Here is a 22,354-nt window from a genome sequence, read left to right as displayed (position 1 = left end):
CGAAATTATATTTTAATGTTCCAATTTTATCATATAGAAATTCAACGTATTACATATTTATATTATATATGTTATAAGTTAAAAGAGTGAAATAGAGGATGAAATAGAATAATAATAACTATTGTTAACTAAAATGTATGATTCGTCTTTTCGATGTTATCTCTTTCTTGAATTGACGGATCTCATCTAAACATAATAATAATTGCAATAACAATCGTTCCTGAGTAGAAAATATATTGTATCAAAACTTTGTTTAGAATTTTGGTGATTTTTAACTTGAACTTAAAGCAACTTTTATATTTATCATTCTATGATAGTTTTTAGTGCATGATATAACTTTTATATTTATCAAAAATCATTAATTATTTTTTTTCTTTGTTAATTATGGTTAGAATACGTTATTTTTAAAAAGGCTAAGTTGTTTTTTGCTCTTTCCATTTAAATCCTAAAAAAAAAAAAAAAAAAAAAAAAAAAAAAAAAAAAAAAAAAAAACTACCATTAACCTTTACTACCTTTCCCTCCTTTTGAAAATTTGTATGGAGAAAAAATTAGTTAGCTGCACTCTATGAATGATAGATTATATCGACAGAAGCAATAACAGATAATACTGAAAGCTCAAGCCGAAGGAAATCATGTGACAACAGTTGTATTATTACCATCCCAACTAATATTGAAAAAACACGAAACACCTTATTAGTGCAAAATCTAGAGCCATTCCATTCCACATCCATGTAAATGCAAGAAACAACATTAACCAAACAATTGGATGTGAAGAAGGTCTCAAGCTAGCCTACCATAATTTCACTTAAAGACTACATTGTGCTTTGATCCCAATCGATCGTCGTGTCTTCAAAGCTGTACTCCGAATTTTGAAGCCTGTTTCGACCCAATCTGCTTAGCAGAGCAAGTCCTGGAGAGGTAAAACCACAGAGAATTTTAAACGGCAGTTGGCAGAAGGAAAAGAAGATGGATAGATTCATGAGATTCTTGAATTTGTATGCAGCACAGGTGAACATTTGTAATCCTTGAATTTATGTACTTAAGGGGGTATAATATTATATGAGAAGATTTGGAAATACCTTCAATCATTCTGAAAAGAGACGACCACCATCCATCGGTCGAGATTTGGTAGCGATTTAAGCTTTCGTTAATTTCACTATCATGCTTTCCTCCCAGCACTCCGCGTAGCATTATTACTGCATCCTTGGTTTTCCTAATGATACTATTCTCTTCTTCTACCTCCAAACTTTGAAGATCATTGTGTGAAGAAGCAAGGCTGACAGCCAAAGCAAATTGGGCAGCTGCAGCCCACCGCGAGGAAGCCAACCATCTCCTTTCCCCTTCCACCTTATGGTTGTCCTCTATTCCCAGCTTTTTCTCACCTACGCCCTCGCCCCCTAGTACTAAGCCGCGTAGGTATTGGGCATTGGCAGCTCCTGTACTTTGAACCATCTTTGAAAAAGCGCTTTTTTCATTTGATAGAAGTTCCTCGGGAGAGTTATACTCCAAAACCTAAGAGTGCAGAATCAACAAACTTGAAATTAAAATGAGAATGCATAATAAAAGGAGTCATCTTCATAATTTAACAACCTTTAATACATAAACATACCCGACCAGCTTCGAGTAGAAGGATCCGATCACAGTCTATGATGGTGTTTAACCTGTGTGCAATAATGAGCATTGTACATGATTTAAACTCTTCCCTTATCGTTTTCTGGATTAAGGCGTCAGTTCTAACATCAACAGCAGCCGTTGCTTCATCAAGAACTAATATCTTTGATCTTCGAAGAAGTGCCCGAGCAAGACTCAAAAGTTGCCTTTGTCCAACGCTAAAATTCTCCCCGGACTCAGAAACCTAGAAACCAAATAAGTTACCAGTTTAGTTTTGTTGCTTCTGTAGTTCTGTTTGTGGGAGGAGTGTTGGACGATCGTTTTACAACTAGTTTAGTTAAATACTTTCAGTTCGATTTTGAAGTCACTTGGCACGGAACCTAATAATAAGGAATCTTTTGGGAACACTATGGATAACTGAGACATCAGTTCGATTTTAAGTTTTGCACCAAAAGTTCAATGAGTGCTGATGACCTAAACTTTGTCTGATAGAAAAGTATTTTAAACATTAAAAACCATTTTTAATCATTCAAAATGTCATTCCAAACAGATCTTCATTTAATTGATTCCATTACAAAACGAATACATTTCACACAAGGTTCATTAGGACATACCTCAGCATCCAGGCCAAAGGTGTTCCTCCTTATGGCCTCCTTCAAATGTGCTCTCTCTAGAGCTTCCCAAAGATCAGCATCATTGTGCTCATTGAATGGATCTAGATTAAACCTAACGGTTCCTATACAAAACGAGAAAGAGCATTTTAATCTTCTTTAGTGTTCATAAATTGGTAGCACATCTTTCTGCCATAACATGAAGCACTGTAGCAGAGTACTTTTCACTTCCCCTATTCAGTTAGTATCACCACAACAGCAAAAAAAGAAAAACTACATTCCAGCAGGCAGCAAATGTCTGCATGAGAATTAGATATAATATATTCTTGACGAAGAGGCTACTATAGATTGTTTACCTGAAAAAAGAACAGGCGACTGTGGTATGATCCCTAGAACTCTCCTCAAATCCAACAAACCAAGCTTTGCAACATCGAAACCATCTATCACTATTTTTCCCCTTTCAAGTTCAACAATACGAAATAAGGCATTTAACATGCTTGACTTTCCTGCACCAGTTCTTCCGACAATGCCAACCTTGTCACTTGGGAAAACTGTGAACGATAATCCATGCAAAACTGGGGGGAGCTCAGGTCGATAACGTAAGACAACATCCTCAAATTTTATAAGTCCAGAAGAAGGCCATCCTGGAGGGGGACGGTTGCTTTCAATAATTGCTGGAGCTTCTGAAGGTAAATCTATGTAGGTTCCAACACGCTCTACAGAATTTAAACTATTCTCAGCCAAACTTGCAAGCCTTAGTACAGCAGTCAACAAAGAGGTAATATTTAAGGCATAACTAAGAAGAAGACCCATGGTGGATGCAAAAGCCTTCTGGTTTTCTGCCCTGCCATTTTGCATCACAGCAAAGGTTGCCGTAAACCATATCATGAGACCACCAACTGTTTCTAGACGAATTGCAAGCCATCGATTTCCACTCATGTTCACAAGTGTAAATCTAATGTTATTATCCATGGATTTTCCATTAATATCAGCCATTCTATCATAAGCTTTGTATGCACGAATAGTTGGAAGACCATTTAGAGCTTCCCCAAATTGTGCATAAACAGGAGATCTACTTATGGAGTCTAGCCTCTTTACTTCCCTGGCCGTGCTCTATATTTAAGAAAAAAACAAAAAAATGAACGGTTAGCCCTTGAATATACCCGTGTTACTCGATGCTTGTAACTATTAAAAGCTTTAAATATAAGCTTATTATGTACACGTTGTTCAATGCTAAAAATTATTAAAATCTTCAAATATAAATTGACTAATGCTAATAAATAGAAACTGATAAGATTTTTTTTTTTTTAAATCATGTCAATAATAAACCAAATTAAATAAGGTAGGTTTGTAAATTTTGATTGATTACTATTCCTTATCATTTGATTATAAATTCTATAAAAACATATTTTTATAGGGCACATAACCATAAATGCTTTTTACTATTTTTCTTTCAAAATGCAAATAAATACATCTTTTATTAAACATATGTAAGCATAACCCACCTACTGGACAAGCCAAGCAAAATATGAGATCCCAACCAACTTAGCCTAACCCACTTTTAGGATGAGATTTTAGTAAAGACACAATTTTGGATTGAAATAGACTTTTAGTTGGGAGGTACAAATTGGAAGCAACTCAAAATTAGAAGTAGAGAAAAGTTTCAATGAAAGATATAAATCAGAGAAGTCAGATGTATAATTGGATATGATTAAACAATGATATTAATTACAATTACCAAAAGTAACTGTAGAAGATGCATTTCCAATTACCTGATAATATAAATAGGCGGCATAAAACAATAACAGGAGTGGAAGGATTGCCCACAACGATAAAGTGCTCACAACCCCTATCAAGACGAAGGTAGAAAGAAGCTGTGCAATTTGCCCTAGAAACATGTTGACAAAAGGGGCAACATTCCTATCAATGTCCCCAAGATCTTTTGCAAACCGATTGATGATCCTCCCAAGAGGATTGGTGTTGAAGAACACCATTGGAGCTCTTAAAATAGAAGAAAGCATTTGGTCGTGCAACCTTCTGGCAGCATACAGGCTCGATATGATCAGCCAATAAGAATTTATCAGTGTCACAAATACCTGACATCAAAAGTATAAGGTACAAATTGAGAAAAAACTACTGTTACTTTTAAGTTAGAGCCTCGACTATTATGTGTTAGAAACAGCAGTGTATTAGTTTGCATACATTGAGGGGGAAAAACGAAAGGAAAAGCAGTCAAAGCTCATCTGCAATAAAAAAAAAAAGACTGACAAAGATTTACAACATGCACAAATTAGTTGATTATGCTCGTACCTGAGCCAATGATAGACTTGCATATATCATGTTGTAGAACAAAGTTTCACTTGATCCCATATTGCTTTGGTCAGTCCAACTGCTTAACCATAAGCTACTAGAAACTCGAAGAGTTTCTGATAGAACATAGCATAGAAGAAGTATAAGAATCACCCATAGGCCTCCTAATGCATTCTTGTATCTGCAAGAATTTAAAAGAAAACAGTTGGATGATAACAAAATTGCAGGGTGTTTCCGTTAACATCAATTGTCTAAAGTAAAATGTGTAGAATTAAAGCAGGAGAAAGCATAGAATGATAAACACATTTCTTCTAACTACAACTGACCAAGAATTAGAGAAACGATCTCAAGAATCACTAACCAAACAGAATTCACCCTTGGTCTATTTTGATTCACTTCTTTCTCCTCAAAATGATCTCCGATTCAAAAAAAAAAAAAAAAAAAAATCCTCAAAATTTCAATTGAAACTAACATCATCAGCTGGTTGGCTCCACCAGAAAACTGCCTTTCCATAAAAAGATTCACAGCCTACTAAAACTACGGATTAAGAGTTAAAGCTTCCCTTTTCTCAGGCTGCCAGAAAACAAACTTTAAGCTGTGAACCGTTTTAATAATAACTCTCAATTTTCAAGAACCTGCATGATTCACAGCCTCTAATTGGATGCTAAACACAAGCTTTTGTAACTATTTGATCTTTTCTATTGGTTTAGATTTGATTGTGGAGCCCCTCTTTTTAGAAAATGGACGTGTAGTCCCTTAGGCTATTTCAACCCAGTTGGTGTCTCTCTTTTTTTCTTTTTTTTTTTCCTAATGAAATCTCTGCCTTGTTTGGTATTTCAAAATTTCAATCCATCACACCAGTAATGAGAGCTTATTGAATTTCGTGTAGATATTTCACGTACTGAAGTTCTTATCAGAGCATGTTATCATTGTTTTTTCTTCAATCAATTTGAACTCTAAAGTAGTAGCTGCATTATCAGCAATAAGTTATCTTTGTCAGTTAATAGTCCTTCCATACAACAGGTTTTACAAGATCTTTTAAGGTGCATACTCACGCCTGCTAAGATTTATGAATTGGAAAATATGTTATTTAGTAAAATTAAAGAAAAAAAAAAAAAAAAAACTGGATAATGAGATTCACGGTCAAGAATTCTTACCTCGCTAAAACTTTCCAACTGACTACACCTGTTTCTCTTTCTTCTTGCTTGATAAGAACAGATTTTTGTTCTTTACGTTTTTTCGAAGGACTAGCATCCTTCGCGTGATCATTAATCGTTCCATTGACAGCAAGTTCTGATGATTTGTTATTATCACTGGTTTCACCATCTTCCTTTTCCTCGGTATTTTCTTCCAATTTACCAGCACTTTCCATTAACTTTTGAAACAACTTTCCATTTTCATACAGTTCCTCGTATGTTCCTTCCTCCTTCACCACACCTTCATGAACAAGGATAATTCTGTCGACTTGGGAGAGAAAATGCAGTTGGTTGGTCACAAGAACTCTCGTTTTCCCCCTTAATTCTCCCCTAATGCATTTTTCAAAAACCTGTCAATGGTTGAGTGATCGCATAAGAATGGTACAAGAAAATTCAAACAAGAAACTACAGTCAAAACTCTCTTGAAAGTAAATGATCGTAAAAAGAATCCTGAATGCAGATAATAACCTCCAGAGCTTAGCCTAACATCCTTTTAAATAGGGAAAACATGACAGAAAAGTATACCAATGCTGCTACCAATAACAATGATTTGCTGACGACAACCAACAGTAATAGGGTAACAAGTTACAGGATGACCCTGAGCAAAATGTCCATGCATTAGACCTAGAGATGGGGATCGAATTGTGAATAGCTCTTCAAATTATTAAATTGTTAAAAACTGTAAAATCACCCATCAACCCAAAAGTTTAAGCTGATGGGTTATGGTCAATTAGATTATATCAACACTCCAACACTCCCTCACTTGAGAAATGGTAGAAGACCCAACGAATGAAAATCAATAGTAATTGGGTAGTAAATGACATTACTAGAGTTGAAACTCAAGACTTCCTCCTCTAATACCATCTAAAATCACCAAAAATCACCAATCCACCTAAAAGCTTAAGTTGATGGGTTATGGTAAATTTAATTATATCAACACTCTAACACTAGCCCTCACAAGAGTGGACTTAAAAGCCAAAGAAAACTCTCTTGATACAAGTATTGCTTCCAGTTCAATTAAAATGACATAGAAATCATACTCAAGTAAAAAAACCACAAAAGTGCATGAATTATACTAGTGCAAATTGAGGGGGAAAAAAAAAAAAAAAAGCAGACGTCAACTTACCATATACTTTATGGGTTATAAATCTAGCAATATGTCAAAAGCCATAATTTACAACATATGGGAGGCTACACACTCACATATACAAATATTTACAAAATCAAAAAACAAGAAGAATAAAATCCTAATGGTATGTTTACCTCTCTAGCCACGTGAGCATCAAGAGCACTCAAGGGGTCATCAAAAATGTACACATCTGAATTGGAGTAAACTGCCCTGGCCAAGGAAACTCTTTGCTTTTGACCCCCACTAATATTCACTCCTCTTTCCCCAATTTCAGTAAGATCACCACCCTAACAACAAACAAAGAAAGAAGCTCACTGCAGGATTTATAATCATCACGGACCAATGTTGATATAAAGCCATACTGAAATACTTACCGGCAATAAGTCAAGGTCATGCTGTAAAGCAGTTATATCTATTGCCTTCTCGTATCTAGCAGACTCGAAACCAGAACCAAATAAAATATTATCACGCACCTGCAAATAAAATTTGAGCTCCATAAATATAAAAAGTTAATAATATGTTTTCTTTAGGCTTCAGTAGCAAAGTTTGTTCTGTATAATTATCCGCCATGTCTAATTTTACTTGATTGGAGGACTTTCTTTTAGTTTGCCTCCCTCTTTAGTGGACTCTAGTTTTTGTACGTCATTGTATTCTTTCATATTTTTTTTTTTTTTAACTATTGATAAAAAATAACAGATGATGAACATAAAGTTCCTCGGTCTAAAATAGTCAAGTTGTATCCTTTTATCCTTTTATATATAAGAAATTAAATTAAGCAATGAAAATGATTATAGTTTGAAATAATAACATTAAATTCTATTTTAAGAGAAGTTATATGTTAAAACTAGCAACCCCATCTCATAAGACTAAAAATGGAAAATAATCTTTGAATAGGTTGATCAACAGATTCTGAAAAGAAGGTAGTACAGTAGAAAGACACCTTAAACCACGTATCAGCAAAATGTCTAGTAACAGCTTTAAGCACATTGAGCTAAATAATACTAAATGCTTAAATATTTCCAAGGAAAGTAAAAACTTAAATCACACATTAATCTGAGCAAAAGAAATTTTATCTTCTCTCTTTTCTGTTGCAATTTATTCCAACTCACCGTTGCATTAAAAATCCATGCTATTTGTGGAACATAAGCAACAGTTCCCCGAATAATAACACTACTATCTGCTGCAATGGCTGGAAGTTCTCCAAGCATGGCTGATACTAGTGATGTCTTTCCCTCTCCTGTACTTCCAACAACTGCAACTAAGCTACCAACAGGTATGTCCAAATTGATGTTTGACAATGTAGGCTTCTCAGCCTGGAAAGATAAATAAATGACCAAATGAAAAACGAAACCATTGAGAAGCAATATAAATAGCAGAAAGCTCTTGAAGTTGGTAAGTACGGGAGAAAATTACACTTCAATATGGGCAAGCAATGTGTAAAGAAAATGCATCTAGAGACAAAAAAAAAAAAATAAATAAATAAATAAAACATTTGGGGCAAAGACATTTTGTGATCAAAGTTCAAATGTGCCAAGTTATTAGCTCGACTGAGATAGATTGTACAGCATAATGTTCGGATATGTAAGCAGTTGTGATCTGCTGCATAAATTAAATATATAGCATTCACAGCAGTGGGACTTCAACTACGAAAGAATTAATAAATTACTGTTTTGTGCTTGTAGATGTAATTATTAAAATTGAAAATTTCCGCTTTCTATCGAAATGTGAAAACACAATAACTTGCTGTTACCTAAACCAATGGCGCAACAAGAATTCAAAAACATATTAATAGGACTTTTTGTAATAAATTATTTTATAGTAAATTTAAGTCTTAACAAATTCTCATTAAAAATAGATAAAAGTAAAATTAAAGAATTATATTGAGCAAAATAATCATATATTAGTTACTATACCAGATTTAAGGTGCTTCATCCCCCCCCCCCCCCCCCCCCCCCCCAAAACTGTAAAGAAAGGCTATAAAGCTGAGAAATTCTTTGGAGTTTGTGAATAAAGGAACAAAATATATATATTTTCCACTGTAAAGAAAAGTTCATATTATTGCCCTCTTATAAGCACTTCAAGGCAATCTTGTAACTATTCTTCCTCTGCAACACAAGCCAATCGCAAGATAACAAGAACAATGAAGCATTTCCTGAGATAACAATGAACATGCATCTAAATAACCTTCTATTTTTGTATGCCTGCTCACATACATGAATCAAAATACAGCGAAACAACATCTTTATTGAAGAGAGAAGGCACCTTTGAATCCCAAGAAAAGTATCCATTCTCGATAGAGATGGCTGGAAGTTGTGGATTTATAGGTGGATTTGGAAGCAGAATCTTCTCCTCGGCCAGAAGTAGCTCCTCCATACGCTTTAAAGATACATTGGCATTTACCACCTACCAATTAATAGCATCTTAAGTAACACAGTAGAAATAAAACCTTAACCTCAATAACTATAATGGCATTTTCATAGCCTGCCAATATCTCATAAGAGAGAACCTGAGTAATTATATTAGGAAGCATGAATAGAGGAAACCGCAACACTGCAAATAGAGAAAGTGACGTAAATGCCCTAGATGGTGTCAAGTCTCCTCCAAGAACGGTGAACAATCCAAAAGCAGCCACAGTCACCAAAACAGGAATGCTATTCAATATAAAACCATTCAACTGCAAGAATAAATAAAATCATTAAAATACACAAATGGAGCAAAAAGTTCACTTGATTTTTGTTGTCGATAATCTTTTGGCATTGTTAAATTATACATCCATGTATAGGCGGACAAAATACTCTTTTCACCAGTACAGAATGAAATCCATAGAGAATAAAGGAATCTCTTTTTTTTCTTTTTTTTTTTGAAAAAGTCAACAAAGCTTTTCATCTTCATTGATGTCACATAAGCTATGAAAGATATAAGAAACCAAGCCTAAAAAGAGCAGACTTTGGAAAGGGAAGACAGCAGAAGAGAAGACAAACAGAAACTAACAAAATAAAGAACGTGGTAGAATATAAAAAAATAAAGGACAGGAAACCCTCGAATGTTGAAATTACATTAAAGGCCCCTAATTGTTATATAGCACCAGCGAGAAACTTCAATTTTGATCAACTCAATGCGATCCAACCACAAAGACGGATTATCCTACAGAATCAATTTTGAAACAACAAATACTCCAAAACCGGATTATCCTACAGAATCAATTTTGAAACAACAAATACTCCAAAACCGATGCTGAAAAACCAATATGCACCCTTAAAATTGACAAATGTATGTCCATAATTAGTGAAAGATTAATATGAGTTACATTGAAAAACCCATAAGATAGAGAAAGAAATGTTTTCCATCATCAAACTCCATAAAAGAAATTGAATCCATACTTGATATCCTACAACACTTGTACCCAAAAGAATGGGTTACTCCTTTCATAGGTTAGGAAACAACCAGAAGATAACATCCAAGAAATAAATAATAACATACCGCCCCAAGAAGTGACGCCTTACGGAACCATGACAACTCATCATCTCGAATACTTTGTACTTTTGATTGAAAACTACTCTCCCATGCATAGCATCTGATACATTTCCAGCGTCAATAAATTTATCAGCAAGCTATGGATAATAAATACTAAGACTACTTTAACAGAAGGTTACTTGCAAGTCCACAATTAAGGCTTGACAATAAAGCTTAATAAGATTCTGAATTACATCAGTAAGCTTCAAGTGAAGACATTAAAAAAAAGAGTATTTTATTCTTATATTGCATACTTCACTGTGTCCATTGCAGCTAAAATCTCATTCATGAGACCAATTCTCTTGTCTGTACGTTGTAATCCCTCTTTGGATTGTTTCTGCAATCTGCTAATTACAAGTGTCTGTAGCCACAAAACACGATAACATAAATATTAGGTATTTCTAGTAAAGTATAATGTTGCAAGATCCAACAATAACCAGTGGGTTCAACATCATTCAAAACCTACTGCCTTTTATGTCAATGAAGTTGCATGAAGATACCAAATCATATGTGCAGAAATAAATTCATGCAAAACTTAATCGATTGCTAAAAAGGGGGACAGGGGACTAAATATTCATCCTGCACTGCTAAATGCATGTTGACATAAAGTACGGTGAATGCAACAAATCAACTACCAACGGCAGAAGACAAACAAGCAAATATTGGCAAAATATATGGATGCCTCCTCCCAGATCCAAAAACATATTATCAAATTTTTATATAATGATGAGAAAAAAGACACTAAAGAAAAATTTAGCAGCAACTTCTTCAAACCTAAATTAAAAAAAAAAAAAAAAAAAAAAAAAAAAAAAAAAAGAGAGAAGGAATTGAATGAAAATTATCATGTTGAGCCCGGAGTAACAAAAGTACATGGTGAAATAGTTTCTTATGAAAGATATACTAGTAAAGCTATACTATTTCTATGAAATTAAAAAGTCAAATGATGAGATGTGGGATTTTGAAGTGAGAAAAATGCTTTGAGCATGATTTTGGAGGGTGGGGGGACATATGGTAGATATCAATAAGAGGATTATGAACGTGAATATCATAGGGTCTGTGGAAGAAAAATAAGGTAAATTTATTTGAAAAAAAGATAGTGGAAAATAATTAAGTTAAAGAGAATCCCATGTCTTTAATTTCTCACAGCCTTCATTTGGCTTATACATCAGATTACTTAATCTCATGAGCCTACAATTATTTAGCACACTAATAGTTCAGAAAAGCTCTCCAAAAATGGAATAACAGATTAAATCCATTGATTGTGCATAAGAGAAATAAAACCAAATTAAAATGGCGGAAATAGAAACGCCATCAAGCATTCAGATTATTAATGATTCCAATATCTGATGTGACGACTATGAGGAAGCATGAAGGAGCAGACCAAATTTAAATTCAAACCTCCAATTCTTACAGTTGCTTTAGAAACTACTTCAATATTAAGAATAATTAGATGCGTACCTGTATGGGAAACAAAAGAACTAGTAGCGATGCACCTAAAAGTGAAGAGATTCCCAACTGCTGGTAAAGAAGAACCATTGCAACCGTAATACGAAATGGAGCTGACCATAATGTATGAAGTGACTGGGTTACTTGCTGGATACCAAAACCAAAAAGCCCCACAGAAAAAATCTACTGTAAGTTTTAGCATTTAATTAGAAAGATAAGAATTTATTTTAGAATTAGACTTTCATTCTATAAGACATGCTCTTTGACAATGACATACAAAGCAGCACTAGATTTTAAAATCATAGAAAAAGAATACTGAGAGAACTTACAAATACATAACAAGGCATATATATAGGGAAAAAGAAATAAAGTACCAAGATCTGACCATTCAAATTTAAAATCATATGGATTACCTCCCTATTGGTTTGTACATGAGCCTATAAATCAAATTTTGTGCCAATAATGTTTTTTTCCAAAATATTTTGAAGGTTGTCTATCTTTTCTCTCAACCCAGGATTACATTATGGGTTAATAGTTTACTGCATCGTAATACTTATTCTCAAAACCCACGAAAGATAAACAAATATAGATCACAATAGTAGCAATTTACACCATGCAACAAAGCAATAAAAGACCAATATCTTCATTGGCATATCCACACATAATCATTAGTTGATCATTTTTCCTTTTTTATACTAATCTTGATTCGACTGAGTCTAGAAATCTCAAGCCCCCCTTCAATTTTAACTCCAGTGAGCGACCCCAGGGGGTCCCTTGGGGATTTCAATCCCATGATCACATTGGTTAAGTCCATGATCGTCACAAACCCATAGGTGTAGAAATCATTGTTTATAAGCATTATTTTCTACAAATGCATTTTATGTTAAAATATGAAGTTCCCACGGGGAAATGTGCCTAGAGAAGAACAAAAGGAAGATATATGAACAAATAAGAAACAATATTGCATATGCATCACAAAAGAGCATGAAAATTTGAAAGTGCCTGAAGTGTCTCAGCATCAGTAGTCATCAAATTTGTTATCTTTCCAGTCGCAAACTTCTTGCGAGCCTCATGGGTTAACCTTAGAGATTTGCGAAAAACAGCAGCAACCTAAAAATGGATAAAAACATACCTGTATAAGAATAACCTTTTTTTAAAGTACCTTTGTGCCTTGGATAACAACTAAAATGATATATATAAGCACAAAGAACCAATATGGTAGACTAATTTATCTTTATAGCAGTTAATGAAACAGCCAAAGCCAAAATAAAATAAAATAAAAGTTGAATGTTAGGTCATGATGGTGAATAGGACTAAAAAGCAAACATATGGATATCTTCAAAAGTAAATACACCCATGGTACTTCTCTGAGGCAGAACATTGAATTTTAGATAAGAACTTATTTTGTAACTAGATATTAAATGTGTGCGTATTTTGGAGAGCAAGAGACTCAAAAGAAACTTATAACTTGGCAAACTTTTTTTTTTTTTTTTTCCTTTTTTATAAGAAATGATTTCATTGATGGAATGAAATTAGAAGAAAAGAAAAAAAAAAAAAGGAAGCATTTCACATTGGTAATAACCGATTCATTTTAACGTTGAAGGATTCATTTTAAATGCTAAACTACAATTTTAGAAAGAAAGAACATAACGTTGATTGCAAGGACTTAAAAAGTTCACTTGGGAAAAATATCATCCACTCAAATGTCAAAATATCATCACGGCAGCATTTCACATTGGTAATAACCGAGCATAAGAAATAAAACATAAGGGAGAAAATTACCAAGGTTGACCTCAGTCGGTAACCAGTACGCATCACATTTTGAAAATACTGTGCTTCACATAACACTCCAAAGATCTGTATCAAAAGTGAAAACCCATTAGATGTGTACTATGTGTGTAATCAAACTGCAGTCACACACCTCATGCCCAAAATGAGCATATTGAAGACATATATGACAGGAGTAGAAAAATTACATGCTCTAACCTTAGATCAAACTAGAAACTAATACCAATATTCTGTATATTTAAGAATGTACAAGCTGGGTTTTCTTACATAGGAAAGACTCGTTACAAATAATAAAACAGAAATAACGATAACACAATTATAAAATTTTAAAACTATACTTATGGTCAATATTTACCCATTACGAATAGTTTAAAAAAAAAAAAAAAAAGATAGCACGGTTATATAATATTGAAAACTAATATTTATTGTCAATATTCACAATAATAAAATACAACCAAAAAATCTGCTTTTGGCATATTAACAAATTAACAATTTTATTAGATGCATTATACCATATTTTGACGTCATGATGAATGCATGTTAATATCTTGGACCAACCTACTTATTGACAGGCATTGATTTGACAAATTAAAGCAGGAATTTGGGTCATACCACTCCGGCAAATATTGAGAAAGCATAAAGGTAACCAATTCGAGATGGATCTCCACGCTGCATGGACTGCAAGCATTCGAAAGAAATATGAGAACATCTACAGGGATAGAATTAAATAGGAAAATTTTCTTAAAGGTGTTCATAAAGTTAAACATTCATGGTAATGTAAATTCCCTAATAAATACACAACTCAGATTATGTGCTAAGTGCTAACAAGATAACAAGGTACGTATCAGGTAATAAGACTTTCCAATAACCAATTATTTGTTCATATGTGATTTTCTTCTTCTTCCGTTCTTTTTTTTTTTTTTTTTTTTTTTACGTGAAAAGGATAAAACATTCAAGATACCAACTCTGAAAGGATGAAAAAAGGGCAAATGCGAAATCAACAAAAACAGAGTAACTTAAGAAAAGCTAAAGAAGGCACACCAATTAATACAAATACCACTAAGGGAATAACAATCAAAGAAATTAGAAAAGGAACATTGAGAAGCCTCAAACTTGAAAATATTGAAACACTCCAACCAAGGTTTACTCATCTTAAAAAATTTGATGCTTCCGCTTAAACCATAATTCATATAAGTTGAATTAAATTGGTTTTCAAATCAACGAAAATAGGCTAAAGTTTCCAGCTTTTTTAAGCTTGTATAGTTAACACTTAATGGGACGAAGAACCATCCAAGAAGGGACTATTTTCCTTTTATATCTATGAGCGTAGAGGCCAGCTTTCATACACCAAATTGATTTCACAGAACATCCCCATCCTTCAATATTTGGTTGCCGGGAGAATTCGTAGATATTAAGTTATAGGTAGATGACTACCATCGCTTAAACTCATTCCCTCTAAGCCCTTTATTGTTTACATTGACCCTTATCAACTACTAAACTAATTCACTGTGGTTCATCTAAGAATGCCTATTGCCTAAAGCATATATCATATTATTCACTTACAATCGATCAAGTATAGAAGATTATCCGTTTACATAATTCTTTTCATAGAAAACCGAACTATAATGGAAATATATATTTTAGGTTTAAATCTCTCTTCTTCTCATTTATTGTTTCAGCAACACGAGAGTGGAGGATTCAAACCTCTTACATCTTGAACAAAGATATATGTTTTAACCAATTGTGCTATGGTCAAGCTGACTGCTTGACCTAAATCTCATTTTGGTTCCTAAACTTTCAAGTTTATTCTATTTTGATCCCTTAACTTTTAAAATGCACATTTTGGTCCTTGAACTGTTTCATTTTGATTACTGAATTTCAAAATCTCTATTTTACTTCCAGAGTTTCAAAAAAGAATTGTTTATCCACTTACCCAATGCTCACCTCCAACCTATGAGGCATAAATACATGCTCACATTAACACAAAAATACACAAACTCGAGCTATGCAATCAATTTGTTAAAAGTAAAATAAAGGTAAGGACCAAAAAAGTCTAATAGAGTTGGCTAGAAAATAAAGTCATTTTATTCTTTTACATGCTTGCATAGCAAAGCATCTCCATTGACTGCCTTTGTTTTAGATTCTTCATGTTTGGTGCAATGTAGCATCAAAACTTCTAGGAGGATAACTTGTCCACATTTCTTCAGCAACCTTTCCCACCCAACGTGGTAAAAAAAGAAAATGTTTATTTTCTTTAAATTAACCTATTAAAAGATGCTGCCAATTGTAGCTTATCTTTCACTAAACAATTAATGCGGAATAAGTCTAACTCATTCCTAAAAGGATGAGGTAGAAAGTCAAAACATAGGGGAGCCTAATATGCTTTCAAAGCTTTCAACTAATCAGTATTCCTACACAGTGCTCCAAAAACAATAAATGGAACGTGATGCAAGTTCACAAGTCAAACTACCAAGTAAATGTATAATGGTGAAGCAGAAGTATAGTACACCAGACAAAAAAGGCCACCAACCTCGAGAAGTTTATTCAAGATGACAGGCCCCACAAATTGAGACAGATCATTGCCAATCTACAAGTTCCACAACATGTTAGTCAAACAGAAAGTACAAAAATAACACAAAAACACAAGAATTGAACTCAATTTTTCCAGTAAAATAGCCTCTTCAATACTATCCATCCTTTTTGCTTAAGATGGAAAACATGCTCCCTTCAATATTTGGGATGGAAGTATAACGTTTCTTTAAGCTAAACCAATAAACAATGACAATAACAATTACTAAGGCTAAAAAATTATTCAGATATTGGGTGTATTATGACATTTACAAATTTGATAACCAAATATTTGTTCATAAATGGATACGTTCCCAAAAGAAGTTCCTCTAAATATGCTAGTAAATTCAAGAGGAAAATCATATTACCTTCCAAAAGCCACCCAGCCAAAACCTATTGAATGGGAAAAAGAGAAGAAAATTAACAAAAACAATGCAAAGAATAAGAACCAAAACCAGTAGTATTCAATCACATACTAAAAGGAAGTAGCACATATCCAATTCATTTTCAGCACTTCACATAATACATTTTCATTAAAAATCTAACCACAGTTAATTTTGCTTAAAGATTTTTTTTTTTTTTGAAAAATTGTATTTTTTGTTTTTACCTCTCATAGTGCATTATATTTGGAAGCATTGATGTGCCTAAAAGGGTCTCTAATCAGCACTGTTTTAGATAGGCAAATTTTTTAAAGGGAAATATTCAATTTATACCCCTAAAATTGGGGGTTTTATATATAAAAACTCTAACTTAACAATTGTATCAACAAGAAACCATTTTTCACTCCGTTCGACTTACCTTCCTCCAAGGCTGCCGTTTAATGCTCTAAGAAGCCACGGTTTGGATTTTTGAGACTCGTCCGCCCAAGCTTTCTGGAAGCTACAAATAACAGTAAATAAGCTCCAAAAAGAGGTGCAAGAATCAGCAGAAATAATGTTGAGAGAGAGAGAGAGAGAGAGACTTATTGTATAATGTTTCAGTTCGATCCCACAAATCCAATTTCCATACATCCTTCTCCGTGAGTGGCCTTTTGTATCCTAGCTTCATTATGTAATCCATCCACCCAAAAGTAATTTCTAGTATAAAGTAACCACAATTAGAACGGCAATACATATTTAAGAAGAACAAAACAAATTGTTGGACGAGTGTTCAGTTCATTCTTTAGCAAACTGATTGGGTTGCCAAAACTCAAGCTAAAAAGTAAAAATAACTAAGAGTGAATTAATAGGAGCTATATATCTGCCAAGGTTCAGAAAAATATATCAAATTAATCTATCTAATACGAAGGGTATTAAAAAAACTCAGGTGGGATGGAATTTTAAGTTCACTAGATAACAATACCCTGAATTTTTAAAAGTGAAAACTTGTAAAACAAAGGATATTAAATGTATGTTTGAAAACCCAGGACAAAATCTATGAAGTAAACAAGTCCTTCAGGACATATTAGGTAAAAAATTTAAAATTTAAGAACCTATTAAACATTTTCTAAATTTTGAAGTCCTATCACACACAGCCCATATGTGTGTATGTGATGTTGGCATGTAAAAAAAATTTCCTTCCTAAGAAAATTTCTAGCTCCACCCTAGCCAGTACCTTTTAGACACTCACCTTCCCCCATTATTAACTCCCCCCACTATTGACAACAGTTCATAACATCCATACATCATTTACGTCTTAGATAATTACATCATTTACGTCTTAGATAATACAAAACAACTTTTATATCCTCCGAATCCATCTCACAAAAAGTAATGGCATGGGATTTTATGAAAGCAATACTTACTTGAAAATAAATTTGCATGCCGCTCGGGGCATATACGTTCCCCTTCAGGGAGTTCTTCATATTCATCATCAACAGATTCACTATTAAGAGGGGTGTGACCAGGAAAAGGAACCAAGCTAGGCACATATGCGACCAAGAGAACACCAAATAAAACCTACCGCGAGAATAAAATCTCAGAAGAAAGCTCACAAGGTGAAATGAAAAATTAACATAATTTATATTTAATATTACAGGTATTTTATAATTATTTAAAAGTATATTGGTAAACGCTTCTACTGTAGCACATACCAAAACAACTCATCAAACTAGTCATTAGAGATCCTCATATTCTCCTCCAACAATAAATTGCAAAATAATGCAGATACTGTATAAGAGATGAGAGACAGAAATAAACCAACCTGGACAAAGACTTCGCTGATGTACCAATATAGGACATCTCTGAAAAGACAGAAATAGGACCATTAATCAGTGATTCAGTTTTATGCCCAAATGCATGCTCAAAAAACTGGTCAGACTTTTACATTTAAACTCCAATTCTCTTTACTTGCAAATGAAACTAATTTAATAATCATAAGATCGTTAGATTATCACAGCCACAACGATCTCATCCTAGTTGATATATGCTCTACATTTCTAAACTCAAAAGATGGATGTCATATTTCACAATTATGTAAGATTTACATACAGTTGAATTTCCTCCTAATATCTTAATCTCTTTTATTTTCTTTACTTCTCTTTTTGTTATGACAGACAAAATAATATATTAAATGCAATTTCTAATAATTTCTGCATCTTCCACAGTGTATTTCTAACTTTGACAACTAATAATTCAAAGAAAGAACAGCAGGAACAACAATAAGATGGCATCCAGCTATCGTAGCTAATTATAAGATTAAAATAGAAAATACCTCTCGTAAAAGTCCTTCACGGATAAAATTAGACTGAGCATTGCAGCATCTGCTACTAATGTATAAACAACTCCGAACCTGACGATCCATCGAAATTCAGAAATATAAACTTTAGTTTCGACGACAAGCATTACAAGCATCGAGCACCAAGCAAGAGCCTGAATTATCAGGGCAACCACCTGAAACAAAAGGGCATAAGAATGAACTCATTGATCCAAACACCCAATATGTCCAATGATAGACAAAATACATCTACTCGGCTATACATCAAGAACTTAAATGGACAATATCTCAATCTTTCTTACCCTGAAATCTTCTTCGGACTAAATCCTCATTCTTATGATAGCCCACATATCATATATATCTTACATCATCTCATATAATTTTAGCTTTTTAAATAATATTGTGGACCAAAAAAGACTACAATTTTTTTTTTATTTTGACTAAATTGCAAAGTAAAAGATCAAAATAGTTTTTTACTTTTCTCATGTAAACACATTTCCAATTGCAAACTGTGAATACTCTAAATTCGGTAAAGAAATGCTACTTAGAAAGAAAAAAAATTAAAATATCTTAAGAAAACTCTACCTCGAATGGAGCAAGTGCACCCTGGCCATCTAAATTCAGAACTGAAATTCCCCTGATCAATCTGTATAAAGGCTCAAATACACAGTAAGCAGCCAATAAACACAGAACGTAGTTGTATATCTTTGACTTCAAACAAAATCTCTGTGCTTTAAAATCCTTCTTGATCAGCCATATTCTGTTGATACATAGACCTAGAATGACCAGATGAGAAATAACAATAACCACAGAGTCAATGGCGCATGGTGTGTAAGCTCCAAGAGCATTCTCCACTGCCTTCGTCCACACACCACCAGCAACTGGTCGACAATACCAAACAAACGGCTCAAAAGCCATTCTTGATTTACTTTTTACTTTCCTACTGCAAGCACATAATCCGCCTCTGCTGCTTCCTTAACCTGGCGTTGTCACCTGCCACGAGGACGAGCCTATACACGAATAATCAATGGAAATTAGCCTTACACAGAAAATCTAGTCGGTCTTCAAATTTTGTCTTCTAAGCAGAATAATTCTGCTAGTTGCAACCGGAAATTCATAGCTGCATGAGCTCACCATTTTCGAAACGATCATTTATTGTCAAGATTATTCGGTAAGCAATCACTGACCAAACTATGGATACCGGGTGAAAAAAAAAAATTTATTAGCACGTCGCTCCAATTGCGACACAAAACCAAACAGAAAAGTTCAAGAACCTTAAACGAAGAACTAAAACTCATGGCCGTATAATGCATTTCACCAATCTCCAATTAGAGTAACCATATAAGCGCAGATACAATCCAAAAGGCAGCAACATTGAGTCGAAAAAAAAAATATCGAAACTAATTATCTCAGGTACGAGAAATGAATAAATATAAAAGAAACTACAACCGGAAATTGATTACTCGATAATCCAAGATAAAACAGAACCAGACTGACATCCATATAACTAAGAACCTGAAAACCAACCTCCAAGTATGAAGGCCGGAGAGAGGAGGCAGGGAAGAAACGAAGAGAAAACAAGAGTTTACCCGGTAGATGGCGAATCAATGATCGAATCTCCCGGAGAAGTTGAAAAACAGACAGGACAACGCGCCAAAAATCGATCTGGAGGCCGGAACTTGAGAAATCCAGCTACATAACCAAAATCACAGCCTGAAGCAGCAGAAATCCGTGGCCACCATCAGATTCCTTTTATGAACAAGGAGCTGTGTGTAATATACAGATAAGAGGAATAGTTCAACCCGCGGGATGAACGGTGTCAAATTGATAGGTATCTAAATTACATAATAAAAAATGATAATTTTCTTGTTTTTTTTTTTTCATTAAAAATATAAATCAACCAGTTTTCCAATGCATTGGATCTTGACTACAAATATAATTTCTGATGACAAATATTAATAATATCACATATATTTGAACTGTAATTTATTTTCGTAATTCAATAAAATACAAATACTAATTATTCCTGTGTTCATTATTTTATTTTATTTATTTTACTGTGTGTTTTATAATGAAAATGACAGCTAATTATTTAATCCGTCTCCATCAAAATTAATTTTAAACTAAATATAGACTAATTTGAAGGTTTATTAAAACTAAAATATCATTTTTTTAGTATTATTATTATTATTATCATTTTTAACATTTTATAGAAAGGGATAATTTTTGTACGTGGGAACTGTGCAGTGTCTGGTGGGGGCACAAAAACTAAGCTCAAATGCATCATTGCTTACGATATTTCTCTTATTACTTTATTTTTATTATTTTATTAAAAAAAAAATGATAATTTTTTATTGGAAGTCATCATTATTTACTTTTCCAATTTTTTAAATAATTCTTTTTTTATCTATTTCAACTTTTCCCCAACTTTTAGCAGACCCTCGTTGACTAGTGGTGCATGCATCATTGCTTGCGGCTTTTTATTTTTATTAATAGAGAAAGTTTATAATTTAATTTATATATATATATATATATATATATAAAAGATAAAATTTTCGTAAATTTACTGGACAGTGAAATTCTAATTTTTTTTCTAAATTATATGATTAAAATTATAAATGTTTGGAAGACCCAAAGAAAAATAAATAAATAAATAAAATAAATTGTCTTTTCACAAAAGTTTGATTCTCCCAATTTTAAAAGTCTACAGCCTTCACAAATTCCAAGCTTTTCTACGTTATTTATTATTGATTTGCGATGGAAGATCTATACCCTATGGATTTGGCAGACAGGAGTGACAATTATTTTTTTTTTTAATTGGATTTTTTTTTATTTTATAAATATTTAAACTATCTATAATTATATTTATATATTCCATTTTTAATTACAAAAAATAAAACTGAAGACCATTTATTTGAAACTATATATATATATATTTATTCCTACGAGGTACGTGGGACCCGTGAGAATAGTCCATGTCAGTCACGTGACTCGGAAACCAGATGGAACGTGTTTGGCGTTTAAAGTGTGTTTCGGCCGTTGGATCTTACTATGGAGTATCCAATCTCGTGTTTTGATATTATTGGCCAAATGAATAAAAAATACTTCTAAAATTTTTATTTTATTTAAAAATATTTTAAAAAATAAACCTAAAAAATGCTTTTAAATTTTTTTAAAAATTTTAAAAATATTATTATAGTTAGTACATGATTAAAAAAGAAAAAACTTATTAATTTTAAAAGGTAATATTAATGTTTTTAAATTTTTAGAAAAAGATTAAAAAGTGTAGAGATGATTTGAAGTAAAATTTGATGAAATGGAAAATTGAAAATAAAATTTATAATTTTTGTTGAAAGTATAATTAAAATAAAATTGAAAATAATTTATTAAATTGAGTGGATTATGATCACATAATGAAGATTTGGTATGGATGGTTGTAACAGCTACAAGCAAGCAAGTTCGATAGGATTTTGTCCTTTGTTTCACCA

The 22,354-nt window shown here is 33.0% G+C and overlaps 1 protein-coding gene across 2 annotated transcripts; it reads right to left on the bottom strand.

Moving 5' to 3' along the window:
- Window positions 1-630: 630 nt before the first annotated feature.
- Window positions 631-20,683, bottom strand: LOC111782094 (ABC transporter C family member 2). 2 transcript variants are annotated; one of them, XM_023662882.2, is made up of 28 exons: window positions 20,456-20,683; window positions 19,452-19,876; window positions 18,864-19,042; window positions 18,354-18,393; window positions 17,956-18,109; window positions 17,134-17,248; window positions 16,971-17,051; window positions 16,541-16,565; window positions 16,135-16,191; window positions 14,217-14,282; window positions 13,599-13,673; window positions 12,819-12,926; window positions 11,829-11,963; window positions 10,625-10,731; window positions 10,338-10,431; window positions 9,364-9,531; window positions 9,120-9,260; window positions 7,967-8,170; window positions 7,232-7,330; window positions 6,992-7,144; window positions 5,690-6,078; window positions 4,533-4,713; window positions 3,995-4,318; window positions 2,579-3,335; window positions 2,226-2,347; window positions 1,610-1,855; window positions 1,080-1,512; window positions 631-910 (listed from the first exon to the last, which is right to left on the bottom strand). In XM_023662882.2, the coding sequence occupies exons 2-28, from the start codon at window positions 19,782-19,784 to the stop codon at window positions 813-815; spliced, it is 4,884 nt and encodes a 1,627-aa protein (XP_023518650.1). In that variant the 5' UTR covers window positions 19,785-19,876; window positions 20,456-20,683; the 3' UTR covers window positions 631-812. The 2 variants fall into 2 exon arrangements, with proteins under 2 accessions (XP_023518650.1, XP_086975961.1); XM_087119835.1 differs by lacking the exon at window positions 20,456-20,683 and adding an exon at window positions 20,394-20,416.
- Between the last annotated feature and the right edge of the window lie 1,671 nt (window positions 20,684-22,354).

This window comes from Cucurbita pepo, chromosome 19 (assembly GCF_057944985.1).
Source record: "Cucurbita pepo subsp. pepo isolate OVF chromosome 19, ASM5794498v1, whole genome shotgun sequence".
Lineage (NCBI taxonomy): Eukaryota > Viridiplantae > Streptophyta > Magnoliopsida > Cucurbitales > Cucurbitaceae > Cucurbita > Cucurbita pepo.
Note: the sequence above shows the minus strand (reverse complement) of the source record. Positions and strands in the feature narration are given on the sequence as shown.